Source organism: Limulus polyphemus, unplaced genomic scaffold, assembly GCF_000517525.1.
Source record: "Limulus polyphemus unplaced genomic scaffold, Limulus_polyphemus-2.1.2 Scaffold4075, whole genome shotgun sequence".
Lineage (NCBI taxonomy): Eukaryota > Metazoa > Arthropoda > Merostomata > Xiphosura > Limulidae > Limulus > Limulus polyphemus.
Genome location: NW_013669685.1, coordinates 35,032 through 52,649, shown reverse-complemented (window position 1 = coordinate 52,649; position 17,618 = coordinate 35,032). Strand labels below are relative to the sequence as shown.

General features: G+C 33.0%; 1 protein-coding gene across 1 annotated transcript in view; it reads right to left on the bottom strand.

The window, feature by feature from the left end:
* The window catches only part of LOC106470542 (protein turtle homolog B-like), a gene marked incomplete at its 5' end in the record, with an annotated part of 57,637 nt that overhangs the window by 36,159 nt on the left and 3,860 nt on the right, over window positions 1–17,618 (bottom strand). Inside the window, 2 exons of the mRNA XM_022399147.1 lie at window positions 5,282–5,617; window positions 6,992–6,994. Coding sequence (XP_022254855.1) covers window positions 5,282–5,617; window positions 6,992–6,994 — 339 coding nt within the window. The remainder of the gene's footprint in view (window positions 1–5,281; window positions 5,618–6,991; window positions 6,995–17,618) is intronic.

Genomic DNA, 17,618 nt, shown 5'->3' with positions numbered 1-17,618 from the left:
CTACAGAGGTGTTGTTTCCCTTCTTGTATTCAACCAGCATTACATGCCGAATGTGTGTCTCGTCATGTGCCATCACTATACGGAATTCTTTACACATTTTATAGCTTACACTAACGTGACGTTTAGGAGGTTTGTTTAACTATTATACGTGATGTACGTTTTCTTTTTTTCTTTGGGGGGGGGGGGGTTAATGAAAGTGTTCCAAAACGCGACGTTAATTTCTTTACGACCTAATACTTTATTCTGTATATACATGTATATTTCTTTCTTATACATTGTGTTATTCCAGCCTCTCCGAATAGAAAAAAAAATCTCTGCATAAAGAACGAACAATATGATTCCTTGTAGGACTTCTAAACAGTGGATGTTGGTTATTGTCATAGAAACTGATTGCTGAAACTACTCTTTCTTCATTTAATATTATTTAAGCCAAAAAGAAAAAAATAGATAAAGACAAAATGTGATGATAGTGAGAAGAAAAAAGGAAGAATGTTGTAAATGCTAGAAGCAATGAAAGAGGAAACTAAGTTCATTAGTCCCGTGCAGCAAAGAAAAAACAAAGCAGAAGTAACAAATTAAATATACATGCGAACGCACAAGACTACGAGTGGATGTTACGTGAGCTACAATTAGAGACGTCCAAACATCACGACATCGTGTTCTAGTAACAATGTTACCAGAGCAGAGAAGAATACAATATATCGTACGATGGAAAATACTGTTAACAGCGAGGAAACATAGTTAACGAAATAATGCATTCTAATATTCTTAACTAAGGACGTATAAAATATGCTTATTCAGCTTCACTCATTATCGGGTTAATTATTAGTTTCGTTCCGAGAAGGTAGCTTGCTCTGATCGTAAGTTAATGTTAATAGAAGTCCGTGTTTTTATCTAAAGTCTACCAATATTATTTCTACTTCCAGCGCATATAGAACTCGTCTTATTTGCATACTTTCGTTCTGTATATTGCTTCATTCGAAAACAAAAAGTCGGTCTTGAACAGTTAGATAAATTACTTCAAACTAGAGAACAAATACATAAATATAAGCATTTGGCATCAGACATTTCCAACAATTAAAAACATGAAATTCTGGATAGAATTCAGGAAAATTTGCTGAATTAGAACAAAAGCATTGAATTGGCAGATGTCACGATCTGTTATTCACTTTCCATTAATAATTTACACAAGTAACGAAAAAAAAATGTTCAGAAAAGTAAGTAAATGTAGAGATGGCTGATATCAATCTTTCAAAAGCAAATCAATAGTAGAGATGACATTTGCATCATTCCTACGTAACAGCACAGGCACACAGCGTAGTAGAATGTTTACAGACAAAAATAGGATAAATTAAAGTCAATTGTGATTGAATAGTTATATATATATTGCTATATGTTAAATGTTGCCTGTGTTATTATGTAGAGATGATGCAAATGCCATCCCTACTATCCTGTTTACATTGTTTTTGAAGGATTGATATTAGCCATCCCTACATGTACTTCCTTTTATGAAAAACGTTTTCCTCACTTGAAATAATCCAAAATGTTCGATACAGATAATGGATTGATTGTTTCTTTTTAAAGCAAGGCCACATTGGGCAATCTGCTGTGTCCACCATGGGGAATCGAACCCCGGATGTTAGCCTTATATGTCCGTAAACTTTCCGCTGTCCAATAGGGTGACCAGATAATAGCCGGGGTACAAGGCGATTTGGGGATAAAGTAACGTTTTATTCTGGGATTGCATTCGTAACAAAACATTATTAGCCTATTTTTTTTTTCAATAACGATTTCATAAGAATATGAATTGGTTTTTCATCCCAGGTGGGGCTCTAAGCAGGAATGACACTAGAAAGTGTTTGATATGCCTTATTATTCTATTTTTGAGAAATATAGTATCAGTGAATACATTTTTGTGGTTCCTACGAATTGCCCTCTGCTTCTTTACGAATTTAATATTTTCTCTCTCTCTGTGCTGACTCGATATCCACACTTTTATGCTGCTCCAACAACCCTGCGTTTCGCTTACACACTTGCAAACTGTTACTGAACTGATGCGGCAGCAACGAAACATTACTGCGTTTCGCTTACACACTTGCAAACTGTTACTGAACTGATGCGGCAGCAACGAAACATTACTGCGTTTCGCTTACACACTTGTAAACTGTTACTGAACTGATGCGGCAGCAACGAAACATTACTGCGTTTCGCTTACACACTTGCAAACTGTTACAACAACGAAACATTAACGTCTTATCTATAGACAAACAAATCACGTATTATAATTAATTGTATAAAACAGCACTTAGAAAAAAAAAGACGGCTAAACTTTTTTTTTTTAATCAGAAGAAATACTGGTAATTGTAAAGGTTTACTCACAATACCTTTTACACAATAAATCAATCGCAAATAAGTTAGGCTACTATTTATATGAATTGAAGACAAACACGCCCTTCAATTTAGTCTAAACATCTGCTCTATGCCAGTTTCGTAGTAAACTAGAATACAAAAGAGAACAAGAGCAATCATAGAGCGTGCATACCCTCGCCCGCTGCTCCTTTTCGAGATTGTTTAAGTTTATATTGGATATCATCAAAATTTCACCTTCAAAAGCTCAGAAAATCCTTCTCAGATCCAGAATGATCAACGATCCGGATTTTTTTTTAAGTGTGGTAAAAGTCTCAACTTCAATGTGCTCATGAAACCGATCACACTTTACAGAATTATTAACCCAAAACCGCGGAAATGTCCTTTCTCCTCATTATAAAAACATGTTTCAAAGTGATCAACGATCCGGATCCAGATTTGGATCCTGATCAAGGTTGGGGAGGACTGTCCTATACTGACTTCCCATCTCATGTAAACTTTTCGTATACATCGGCCCATTTCTTTCTATGAGAGACGCTCACGGAAACACAGACAGACAGACAGACACACAAACGGTACCAACAGCAATATTCTCGCCCCCCTCTCCTCGGGGGGCGAGGGTAATAAGATATAAGATTAACACGAAACTAATCTTTTGTAGTGAATCCATTGTATGAATTGAGCTTAATAACCATTAAACGAATATTTCACACAGTTAACATGAGAGCTTAATAGATGAAGCTTTCAAAGATGTTCACACACTTTCCCGGTTTGGGTTAGGAAGGTTGCCAATATTCTGTTTGAATTCAACACAGTTAACATGAGAGCTTAATAGATGAAGCTTTTAAAGATGTTCACACACTTTCCCGGTTTGGATTAGGAAGGTTGCCAATATTCTGTTTGAATTCAACACAGTTAACATGAGAGCTTAATAGATGAAGCTTTTAAAGATGTTCACACACTTTCCCGGTTTGGATTAGGAAGGTTGCCAATATTCTGTTTAAATTCACAGCCTGTGTTTTTCTTCTTCGATTCTTACGTGACCTAGCTAACTAATGAATAAATATTTGCTGTAAAATTCCTATCAATACTATTAGTGTAGCTACCAGTTTGGCCGGGAATTTTGATTTCATTCCTTTAAGTCGCACACTCAATCCTTTTTTGGCTGCACCCTTATTCATACCTAAGGTGTTTTTGATTAGATTTTATTTTTATTTTTTTTTGTCAATACACAACAACAAACCACAGCAAGTAAGAAAGTGACACTAAATAGTAACCAACATTAGCTTTAGGCTCGCAATCCTATTATTCGGAACAGACCTATACTTTATAGAACCAACCAGATTCTGTAAAATATATGTTGGTAGTTATTTCTCTCTAAAACAGCGTTAATAACGTCATTTAAAGTAACGCCATGAAATCCAGATTAACACTTTCTTATCATCACCTTCATGGTGGCAGTTCTTCCTCTCTAAAACAGTGTTAATAACTTCCTTTATAGTAACGCCATGGAATCTTGATTGACAGTTTCTTGTCATCACCTGGATGGTGGTAGTTTTTCTCTGCAAAACAGTGTTAATAACTTCCTTTATAGTATCGCCATGGAATTCAGATCAACACTTTCTTATCAACACTCGCATGGTGGAAGTTCTTCCTCTCTAAAACAGTGTTAATAACTTCCTTTATAGTAACGCCATGGAATCTTGATTGACAGTTTCTTGTCATCACCTGCATGGTGGTAGTTCTTCCTCTATAAAACAGTGTTAATAACTTCCTTTATAGTAACGCCATGGAATCCAGATTAACACTTTCTTATTAGCACCCGGATGGTGGTAGTTCTTCCTCTCTAAAACAGTGTTAATAACTTCTTTTATAGTAATACCATACAATCTTGATTGACAGTTTCTTGTCATCACCCGCATGGTGGTAGTTCTTCCTCTCTAAAACAGTGTTAATAACTTCCTTTATAGTAACGCCATGGAATCCAGATTAACACTTTCTTATTAGCACCCGGATGGTGGTAGTTCTTCCTCTCTAAAACAGTGTTAATAAATTCCTTTATAGCAACGCCATGGAATCTAGATTGCCGGTTTCTTGTCATCGCCCGTATGGTGGTAGTTCTTCCTCTTTCATCCGAATGACAAGAAAGTAAAAAAATTCACTTATGTATTTAGATGAAACTGTAGTAAAATTTTCAGACCGATAATTTAGTTGACTTTTGGAGTGAGTGTGCGCAAAAACTTGAGGCAAAATGTAGCTGTTTTTGTTAAATAACTTTGTACATGTGACCTAAATTGAGACCAAATTTCCTTTACAGCCAGTCACATTAACGCCTCCATTCGTCTTACTGTTAACCGTGGCATCAGTTTCTACATTCAAGCTATTACATATTTTGTTTTTGCTAATGATTCTCCTCAGAATTCTGGATTTGTGAACAAATATATTTCAAGTTTATGCCCCTTCAATAAAGGAACCTGAATTACAAAAAAATCTTACTCCTTATTATTTGTTGTTTTTAGTTTATTGGGACGTATCTTTTCAAAACCCTAGTAGATTATCCGACCTCTATAGAATCATGGTTTCTGATGGTAACACTGAAATATGTTATAAATGCATAAAATCATAACCTGGATGTCCTCAATTAGCAATATCTGTTGGCATGGTAAAGGAGAAAATATTAGCAGTTGAAAAAAAATACCGAAAAAATTTAGTGTACGTGGAAAATTTGTACTGTCGTGAAATGGGTCTTTACGAAGTGAAAACAAATATATATATATATACGAATAGTTTGAGCAACACAACATGATAATTACTGGAAATTACATAATTTATACTTATTTTATCATCTCCATTCGTCAGTGTTACCGTCATAAATATAGTTACATTTAATTATGAAAAACATGATACAAAATACCTATGATTTTCAAAGTAATGACGGTGTTAACAGTCCTGGCCTTATGGAAGTCTACTCGACACCTGTATTCTCCAGCGTCACCTTCCTTCACTGGATCCAGCTGTAAGAAAGCTGGCTTGTTGATCATGTTAAAATAAGCTCGGTTCTCCAGCTGAGGACCGGAGGACTGACGGGCTTGGTCCACGTTGCCCCGGCGGGAGTCCAAGGTATAAATAGGCTGAGCAGAGTCATCTTTATACCAGAGGATCAGAGCTGCGGAGTCATCAGCGGAGGGGGAGGAGATGTCACATGGAAGAGCTACTTTACCACCCAATACAGCAGTATACAGGATGGAAGCTATTTTATAGAAAGAGAAAATAACGATTTGTATCCTTCAAAAAGTTATTTCTTTGTTGAATAATTAGGAAAAAAAATTCTGTATATAACTTTCCTTCATTAGTGTTAAAGTTCGGTATAAAAGAGAAATTACTTAAGCACTGTACAATGTAGAGATGTTATTTTTTGTTTCTTCTCACTTACTCAGCTTTAAACTATATATGTTTTCCGATGGTCAGAAATGTTGTGGGCAATAATGAACGTGTATACAGAAATGGAGAACAGACTAGCAGACATTATGTCTTGTTTTAATTAGTTTTCTTCTTCTCACGTCTTCATAAACAACCTTTTGTCTGTTCCGTCTTGAAAGACGAAAAAAAAATCATTAATTTTGATAAATTGAGTTCACTTGTATTTTTTTTTCATAGCATCTCGCCATCTATCTTCAAAACTTAAAACTAAGCTGTCTTCTACTAATTATTATGAACAAAATGACTGTGAATGGACCTAAGAATGTTAAGCTATTTAATAAAATATGTTCGGAATCACTTATGAACAAAATTTATCATTGTCCGCTTCTTTTGGTTTTTGTTAGTGAAAGATTGAGGGTATAATAGTTTCATAAGCTCCAGCAATATTAATTTTGTTTAATACACACTTGTAGGCAAGATACAACAGCATTAATCCGCTGAAATCAATGACATCTGTAACTACACAGGTTGCGCCTAATGCTGAAGTTATTCATATTATACGTAAAATTGAATAGAGTGATGCTTCATGATAATATCGTAATGAAAAACAACTTTTTGTTGAACAGTAACAGTAAACCATTATAAATTATATATATAAACAGAACGAATGTCTCCAACACCAAAAACAAATGCTCATTATCTGTTGAAAGGCGTAACGATTCCATTTTTGACACCTCAGAGAGGGCCAAAAGGTGTTTGATCAAGATTTATAGTTGATTTGGACACCCAGTTGATGATTAACCCTGAAGACTAACTTTTCTTGTAGTTCCCATGTATTTTATTAAAAAAGTTAACGAAAAGAAATAATGTTTTTGCTAGTTGGAATTTTTCATCTAAAAATAAAACAGGAAATTGCTGGGGAAAGATTTATGTGTCAAATCCTGGTTTATGTGATAAAATGTGTATCTCAACTCCATACATAAAGATCCCAATTTATAATAATATATTTCCCGAGACACTAAAATATGGTAAGCTATAAATAAGTGGAGCTGTCTTAAATTTATTTAATCATAAGTCCATGAAAATTACAAGTATATGAAGAAAAAAATAATAGTTTTCTACCTTTTTTCCAAATGAGTGTTTCATGGGCAATTATAATCTCATTTTATTCGTTGTATTAATCAATTTAATGATGGTTACATACCAACTCAAACGTGTGCTGCAATTCAACCGTATTAAAATAAAACATTGCAGGTCTAACATTGTAAATGTATAATTAAGGTACTCAATAACAGCACTCAAATGCATTGTATTAATAATATCTTTAGTTTTACAGGATTCTGTGGTATATTAAGGCACAAGTCTAACGCATTTATTTTTATTTTTATACGTTCTTGTAGTAATTTATTTTAAGTATTGTGGTGATCTTTATCTAGCAGGTGTAATAAAATCTATTTAATATAATTCCGTGAATTACTGTAATTTTTTTATTGGATAAATGTTCTGGCTATAGAGTCAAAAGGTTGGATTGCATTTATGAAAATTATCGATCAGCAGAAAAAAATATTGAATGTAAGAGAACAGAGAAAAACAGATATTTCCGTTTAAATACTTTTGCAACTCTTTAACAACAGAGATTAAACAAATATTTCTTGTGATCAGCTGAATATATAAACAATTTTAGGGGGTTATCTATTTTGCTGTTATCAAAACAAAACCATTATCGTGGACAATAAGGTTCCACATCTATCATCTTATAACTTCCTGATTGTTTATTCATATACACATAATATACACATTATGTATTTATGCATAAACACAATTTACCACATCTTTAAATAAATGTAAACAGTTAAATGGAAATATTATCTTAATTTAGTGTATTAACTTTTCATGGCATTACATTACAAACATAATGTAGATAATTAACTTCCGAAGCCTGTTGCTAATATCGATAATATATATATATATGTTTAAGTAAATGCTTTTTTAACATCACATGATAATAAAGAACGGCAGTAATAAATCACGTCATCCACTGGCTCAGCCTTAAGTCTGAGGACTAATAGCGCTAAAAATTGGGTTTCGATACCTACGGTGGGTGAGCATAGTATAGCCCTTTATATAGGTTTGTGCATAAAAACAAAATAAAACTTTCCAGTTGATTCTGAGCTTATGAAAACAGTAATTAAAAATTTAAAACAGTATATTATAAAATCTTTGAAATACATAAAAAACATTTTTAGTTATCTTATTGCTTTAAGTATAAAAATAAGTATGCAAGCTCAATTATAAAATGACCTAGACAATAAATGTAAACTAAAATAATTTATGACCTCTCATTTTCAACACTTTAAAGATTATATATCGCACTTCATAAACCACGGGTTGTGTTTCATAGTGTTTTCTAGTTTAATACAATCAGACTTTGAATCATTTTTTTTCAGTTATTATTCTGTAAAATACAGAGAGTTGAGTGCATTATTTTCCCGATAGGGCCTGAAGGTTGCCTTGAAGGGTCACCTGTTTCAACCACTCTCACCAATTACAGTAGTGTGTTGTCTGTCAGTCAGTCAGTCAGTAGACACTAAAATGACGACACATAAGGAACGCTTAACGTTGAAATTTGTACTGTCGTGACGTTGGCACAGCAGGACACGTGAACTTCAAAAGCAAGAAATAAAAATATTTGTTACACTTAATTTTGGTTTTAGTTACTTTTGAAACAGAACACTTTTGGGGACCCTGCGGAAGTACATCTAGTATTGGAGCATCATCACGTTGTTACAGTCCATAGGACGACGTCTGGTCATGCTCCTTCTGACTACCCTACGTCTTGACATTAGCCTTGCAGCCTAGGTTTCATTTAATAAAGGCTCCTTCTTAATACTGTCATGTCAACAGCACATTACTAGTATCTGCTTGCTTTCCGTAATCCATCTAGCGTATGAGGACGACGGTTTCAACAGACCGATCCCACAGAGCAGAAATCGTCAAACATTGCTTCTGGTGAATTAATCGGTATATCTTCATATGGTATAGCATGAATATCCGTTCCATTCTCGAGCTTATCCAGGTATGCGACAGTTAAAAGGGAGATATGACACTCAGCCTTATCTTATTGAATTCTAACCATTGACAGAGATTCTTCTTAATTATATACTGTGGCCTGAACTTGAGGATGACCCTGTCACTCACTTTTGTGTTCGTGAGGACACATATTATACAAGGTGTCGCACTTTATTTACAACGGTTGAGGCCCGACTTGTTGCAGGTTTTCATTATGGATCATCCTGCTACTCCAAGATAAACAATTTTCTTTCTTCTCCAATGCCATTTATTATAAGAGATGTCCCCGTCTTGTAAATTCTAAGACCCAGTCATTATTATGACTTGGGTGTACGAATATCTTTCGTCGAGTTTTTGTGTAAGTTTGTTTGTTTTAGCGTTAAGTTGCATAACAGGCTATCTGCGCTGTATTCACCACGGAGAATCGAACTCCAAATGTTAGTGTTGCTGGTTTATATAATTATCGCTAACCCATTAGTGGAAATTTTGCATCAGAAAGGGCTAATATGTATTTCTCCCAAAGGTGATCAATTTTTACAATTACGAACAATGCCAAGATGTGGTTCCCATAGAAACCTTTCCAACGCGATTTTATATTCGTTATGTTTATCAGGTGATGTTATGGTTTACATATTCAAAATCGTTATGATATAACGTACCAAAATCTGTATATAAAAAAAAGAAATATTGTTAAATTATAAAAGAATTAATCAAAAATAACTAAACTTGGAAAAGTTTGTTTTATGACAAAGCCACATTGGTCTATCTAAGTTGTCCATCGCGGGGAATCAAACCCTAGATTTGCCGATTGCAAGCCCGTAGACTTAAGGCTGTCTCAGTGGACCTTGGAAAAAGTAATAAGGGCATTTTAAAAGGATTTACGTGCACTAAAATAGATTATATAAGGGATGTAACAATATTTGATAATAGACTAAACACTAATTAAACATGACACTGATAAATAAGTAAGATTTTGTTAAAGTAACATAAATAGGTTAGACGGAAAACAAACTTCTAGGCCAGGAAGTGTTTCTATACTTAACGGAATAACTAATTAAACATTACACTGATAAATAAGTAAGGTTTTGTTAAAGTAACATTAAACAGGTTAGACTGAAAACAAACTTCTAGGCCAGGAAGTGTTTCTATACTTAACGGAATAAGTTTGTTTTAACTTTATACTCTTTCCTTTTTAGGCCCGGCATAGCCAGGTGGTTAGAGTGGTCGACTCGCAATCTGCGGGTCGCGGGTTCGAATCCCACCAAACATGCTCGCCCTTTCAGCCGTGGGGGCGTTATAAAGTTACAGTCAATCCCACTATTCATTGGTAAGAGAGTAGCCCAAGAGTTGGCGGTGGGTGTGATGACTAGCTGCCTTACCTCTAGTCTTACACTGTTAAATTAGAAACGGCTAGCGCAGATAGCCCTCGTGTAGCTTTGCGCAAAATTCATAAGAAACAAACAATCTTGTTTTTCAGGGAATATTCTAGAATAGTCCTTGAGTGAGTAATTTCGAAATTCAAACCATGATGTTTGCTTCAATAGAACAACTCTAACATGACAACATTACCTTACAACTAGTATTAAATAAGGTAACAATCGATCTTTGGAATAATAATTGTCTTCCTTTTTAAAAAAAATATATCTATTTTTAACCAGCAAGTTCTTTGTTCAGGCATTACAAACATAAATCCCTGTTTTTTAAAGCTCAAAGTGTCACATTCATCTCTTTATAATTATTTTCATTCTCGTGAAACAAGACATCCAGTATATTAGTAGAACGAGACGTGCCTTTATTTTATAGGTCATCTGATGTCAGTAACACTGAAAACTATTCAGGAAACTAATATATTGAGGATTTCTTAATATCAATTATGGGCTCAGGTCATTTTGATAGTTTAATTTAATTTGCAACAAAGCATAGTAAGTTTAAAGTTATTTCTGCTTTAATTAAACAATATTTGTTCAACGTTAGCCTAAAAAAATTGGGAAAAGTCTAGAACAAAAGAGAATTAACCTTTAGTTTAGAAAAACATATTTTTAAGTAGAAGATTAAGAAAAAAAACAACAGATTTTACTCAAAAGCTTAACTTTAATAACGTTTTTTTTTCTTTGAGACAAAAGTTTTATTTCATTGAAGTTAAGCACAAAGCTACACAGTGGGCTTTCTGCTCATTTCTAGTGTTATAAGTCCGCAGACATATCGCTGAGCCACTGGAGGCAACGCAGAAGTACATAAAACATACCTGTGCATAATAGTGATAGAGATGTAAGGCAGCTACTCAACAGCACCCTACGCCAACTATTTAGCTACTCCTGTCTGTTTTGATAGAGGTATTTGACCATTATTCTTATATTTTACCCTCGGCCCCATGGTACGAAGCGTATTTTTGCGCAACGATTCGCGAACCATGACTCCTCATATTCAGAAAAGTGAACGCTTTAGCTGCTTGACCAACGATAAAGAAATGATAATTTATCTTTGTTACTAATTATAGACACATTTAATTTTCATCTACAACCTGTGTTACATTCTTGTTCCAGATTGTCAAAAAAAAAACACTACTAACCTTAAATATTTGGTAAACTTTTTTCTTCAGATATCGTGTTTCCAAAAAAGTTTCCAGAACCTTCGAGAAGTGATTAAAACAAGCAACAATACAAAACAAGTGATTGTAAGGTTCGAAAAGGTCAAAGCTACACAATAGGCTATCTATGCTATGCCCACCGCGAGTATCGAAACCCGGGTTCTAGCGTTGTAAGTCCACAGACATGCCGCTGTACCACTGGGGGGGGGGGCAGAAAAGTAGTAACTAATTATCAATTCTGCTTAAGTCCGCTGACAATGGCAACGATTGTTGAAACATATTTACCCAACAAGAGTTAGTAGTATACTTTGAAAAATCTTATAATTTTAGTTTTGTAGTTATAAAGTAAAAATTTGGTCCAAAATCATATTTTATGCAGATCAAACTAAAAAAAAAAGAAAAAAAAAGAGAGATAATTTTAGGTAATGCAGGAAAGCTAACACCGAGAAATATACTTAGCTTATATTTATAATCAATAGCAATATTGGTTAAACATAAAAAATAGATCTCACAATGTATGTCAGTTAAATTCATACGCTTCTACATGGTGAATATAATATCACTATACTTTCGAAAGCCGTATCTCTGCTTTAGAGGGTTATATAACTGGATTAATGCATTTTATTTATTTCCAAAAGAACTCTGATATACTGAATGAGCTATTGAGAAGTAAACTCTAGTGTATTAACAAAATTGAGTCTCAAGATAATCTAAGGAAAGATGTTTTTTGTGGCAGAAACTCTGGAAAACCTTGATGTTCGACTTGGTAAATTACTCTATACAATTGTGTAACACCGTTTACCAAAGGTAATAGTTCTTATATTTATAGTTACACCGACGGCAGTATTTCAGAATATACAGAATTTTTAGTGGAGTAGAACCATGATAAATTGCAGTAATATTCCAAGTTATTTGTGGTTTGTTATTTTGAGCAAAAAAAAATTTACAAGGCGATATTGCTTTTCTTACTTGTGTGTGAATAGCATTGCTTTGAGGTTTGGTAACTTTTAAGACTACAAATATCAATTGATAGTTAAAGTCTTTCAAAGAAAATCTCCTGGGAGAAAATAAAGATTATAGTATAAAAGAATCAATACTGGTATATAATATAAATAATAAAGTGATTTAAAATCGACAAGACGAGTTGTAGTATTTTACCACATATAACATTTTAATCATAACGGTATTATGTCGAGATTGGATTCTGTCTGCACGACTTTACTCTGAGTGCCATTTGTGTTCATTTAGTAATGATTGTTTGTTTACTCAGAATTTTCACGTAAAGATATACATAATGGCTATCTGCATGTAGCTATCCCTAATTTTGAACTTACAGGCTAGAAGGAAGACATCTAGTCAACATTAGTTGTACCTAATTTAGAACTCACAGGCTAAAAGGAGGACGTCTAGTCAACATTAGTTGTCGCTACTTTAGAACTGGCAGGCTAAAAGAAGGACATCTAGTCATCATTAGTTGTCTCTAACTTTGAATTGATAGGCTAAAAGGAGGACATCTAGTCAACATTAGCTGTCCCTAATTAAGAACTGACAGGCTTGAAGGAGGACATCTATTCAACATTAGCTGTCCCTAATTTAGAAATGACAAGCTAGAAGGAGGGCATCTAGTCACCAGCATCCATCGCTTCAAAGTGCGAAGCGCGATTCACACAACATTGATATTTACAGTTCGGGCACACTATAATCTTAATAACGCTAAGCATACTGTCTGTGAGCGTTTCTTCTGCAATGTTTTATTTACATTAACAGATAAACCTATCTACGCAACGAAGAAATTCTATTGAAATAAATCACAAAACTAATACAAGTATTGTAAATTCAGAACTGTCTACACACATCATTTTATAAAAAGTCTTAAGTTTAAATAAGTTAACTTTTACAATGCATTTTCAGTGTCCTTAGGAATATAGTTTCGATGGTGAATGTCTAAGTCGGAGTTTAGAAATAAGTTGCAGCAAAGAATGATAAAGGAGGGTCCACGAATAATAACTGGACAAAGGAAATTGGGTGAACTGGAAAAGGATTGATGTGGGCGAGGCATGTATGGTGGGTGGAGTAACAAGAGTTGCAAGAAGGATAGTAAAACGAAAATTGCATGGGAAGAGAACAAGAGGAAGGCCAAGATGAAGATGGAAGAACTACGTAAGAGAGATGGAAAGGCGAACTGGAATACAGTGAGATCTTGAGGACCAGGCACAGAACAGATGAACGTGGAGATTAATACATAAATCGTAAAAAACAGCTCCTTACCAGTATGACTGAATTAATTACCCTTCCTTTAATAGCAACGTTCGATCTAACAAATTAGGAGAACATTTTATTTTCTTCCTATCCATACTACATTATAGATGCCTTAACAATACTATAGAAGAGAACCATGGGAAATATTTCAATGTAGCAATACATAGTAATCATAGTATCAGTTCTATTTCATTATCAAAAGATCATTTTAATGCAATGTTTGTTTTACTATTTATTACTTGGTTTTAATGCATTGTTTATTTTACTATTTATTACTTGGTTTTAATGCATTGTTTGTTTTACTATTTATTACTTGGTTTTAATGCATTGTTTGTTTTACTATTTATTACTTGGTTTTAATGCATTGTTTGTTTTACTATTTATTACTTGGTTTTAATGCATTGTTTGTTTTACTATTTATTACTTGGTTTTAATGCATTGTTTGTTTTACTATTTATTACTTGGTTTTAATGCATTGTTTGTTTTACTATTTATTACTTGGTTTTAAATTAAAACCAAGTAATAAATAGTAAAACAAACATTACATTAAAACCAAGTAATAAATAGTAAAACAAACATTGCATTAAAACCAAGTAATAAATAGTAAAACAAACAATGCATTAAAACCAAGTAATAAATAGTAAAACAAACATTGCATTAAAACTAAGTAATAAATGCAATGTTTGTTTTATTATTTATTACTTGGTTTTAATGCAATTTTTGTTTTACTACTTCTGAAAACAAATTACGACTTAATTGGGAAATATAAATCAATAATTCGAAAACTGATTATCGAAAACTTTGTTAGAATGTAATTCATGCCTTTATGGAGTTTTTTGAACAAGTTGACTCAGCTACCATAACAAAAGGAAATCCAAACATAATCCACGTCCATTATTTGGTGTTTTTAGCCCCTTGACTCATCTATAATAAAAAGAGGAAATCAAAACATAATCCTCGTCTTGTGTTTTAGCCCGTTGACCCAAACTATATCCATGTCAATTATTGAGTGTTTTAAGCATGTTTACCCAACTAATATAGAAACGATGAAGCCCAAATATAATCCATGTCCATAATGTACGATTTTTTTTATATAAAGGCTCAATTACCATAACAACAAGATATTTTCCAAATCGTATCATTATGGACTATTTTCGGACAGCGAATTGCTGGCGCGAAAAGTCTGCATATGCTGTAACATAAAAATATTAATCTAGAATTTGAATTTATTTTCCACAGAGATTTCTGACAGTAAATTCATGAATATAAATTGAAGTAACAGACATGTGTTCCTAATTCAATATGCGTGTGCTTTACATTCGTTTCATATAAAAAATTAATAACGAAACTACCTTTGTAATGCTACTATCAAGCCAATAGCCCTAAGTGGCTCATGAAACTGATATGGTCATGAAATATTAAAAAGTTTACAAACTCTTTAGAATATATTATTTAAATCCATTGAATGTTTGCTTGGAGACGTGAACCACCTGGCCTATCTTGTATACGAGAGAGAGAGGATCTGTAACGATAGTAGTTGAATTAAAATGTAGATGGCTTGGCTGAAGCTGCATCTTTCTAACGTTGTCATACAACAGCGTGTTGAATATCAATTTCAAGCAAAACTGTGCAAAATTGTAATACATTTACTTTAGAAACAAAAATAAAAATATGGTGAGCAGAGAATTCACAGTACATGTTAGTTAACAGTGTTGAATAGATGATCTGTGAATCTTCTAAAATGTAGGTCCATCAAATCTTAATATTTCTTTCTCGGGTAATATAAAAAGTAAGTAACTGAACGATCTGGTAATTTTTATATGATTAATAGCTTTGAATTGTTCATTTATTATCAAATCAAGTTTATTTTTAGTTAGTAACTTACACTTAGATATTCACGATTTGCATGAACTGTTAATGTATTGGTTCTAGTCTCTTGTTATGTTGTAACATAAGAATTATTTACATATTCATTTCTCTTTCTTAAAACTGTCCAAAGCGATGCCCTTTTAAATTAAAAAATAGATAAATAAGAAAACTTTTAGGTTATAAAATTATGTCAAAACCGTCAAACTATGTTTCGGAACGTTGCATGAGGACAATTAGAACAATTTAAAGAGAAAGCGCGTAGCCATAAATGAATGTTGGGGAGAGAGGGTTTTTAACGATCCAAGTCGTACACATAATGCAATCAGTATTAATACGCCTGTAGTTCTTTAACTTGTCTCAAACCTACCACATAATATTTTATGTCTAAGTTTCAGCTAGTCGAACTTTCCATTAATAACTATTCAATTTGAAATTAGACAATACTTTGTGATGTATATTAAAATCTCATGTAACAGTCTTCTCAAAATCAGAAGGTATTTCGTTTATTTCTTGGATTTTCTATACATATATAAATATTTTTTCTGGATGATTAAGTAAAAATAGTAGATTAGATAAGAGATCTTAGAAATAATATAAAAAAAACAACAAATTTATAGCCGTTACATTTTTATTTTGGGGTATATTATTTTACCAAAATATATTAAAGATGTCCAAGATACACATGTATAATATGTATAAAATATGTCCAAGATACGCATGTATAATATGTATAAAAGATGTCCAAGATACACATGTATAATACGTATAAAAGACGTCCAAGATACATATGTATAAAATGTATAAAATATTTCCAAGATACATATGTATAATATGTATAAAATATTTCCAAGATACATATGTATAATATGTATAAAAGACGTCCAAGATACATATGTATAATATGTATAAAATATGTCCAAGATACACATGTATAATATGTGTAAAAGATGTCCAAGGATACACATGTATAATATCTTGGACATCTTTTATACATACACATGTATAATATGTATAAAAGATGTCCAAGATACACATGTATAATATGTATAAAAGATGTCCAAGATACACATGTATAATATGTATAAAAGATGTCCAAGATACACATGTATAATCTGTATAAAATATGTTCAAGATACACATGTATAATATGTATAAAAGATGTCCAAGATACACATGTATAATATACTAGAAAGAGTAATAGATTCTGAGTAACTTTGATATGTATGAATCCATAATAAATTGTATCTAAACTTGCATATATTTGTAAACTACCAGCTTCTTCCTTTAGAGTAATAATTTATTTATTCAGTAATCTAGATTATGGATTACTTTTGGCTCTATCAATGACTGCTCTTTGGAGTTAAGGTTTTCAATACACTTCCCAGTGATATATCTCAGTGATATTTCCAGTGATATATCTCATGCTTGTTTAGAATAACATTTTGAATATTCATGTCACATTTTTAAACATTAACATATAGTACTTTCAGTCCATTTCTATTTTCCTTCTACAGATCAATATGTTATAGGTAATAGTACTTATAAGTAGGAAAACTCTTTATCAGCTGACAAATATAACAGATTTAGATACAGTGAAAAGCAGTAAGTTATCTGTTTCATCCAATAATATATCTAAATATGAATTTCAAAATAAGTTTTTCGAAAAATAAGAATATTTGATTACGGTGTACACGCTTTCTTTAAACTTTAAATAAGACCCAACCTGGTCTTATTTTAAGTTTATTACACTTTATATGTGATCCTTTGTGCTAACTCTTTTATCACGCTTTTTTTTAAGATATTAATTGCAGTGTAACATACATTAATTTTATCGAAGGACAAGTATAAGTTAATATTTTATTGGCCCGGCATGGCCAGGTGGTTTGGGCGCTCGTCTCGCAATCTGAGAGTCGCGGGTTCGAATCACCGTCCCACCAAACATGCTAGCCATTTCAGCCGTGGGGGCGTTATAATGTGACGGTCAATCCCACTATTCGTTGATAAAAGAGTAGCCCCAAAGAGTTGGCGGTTGGTGGTGATGACTAGC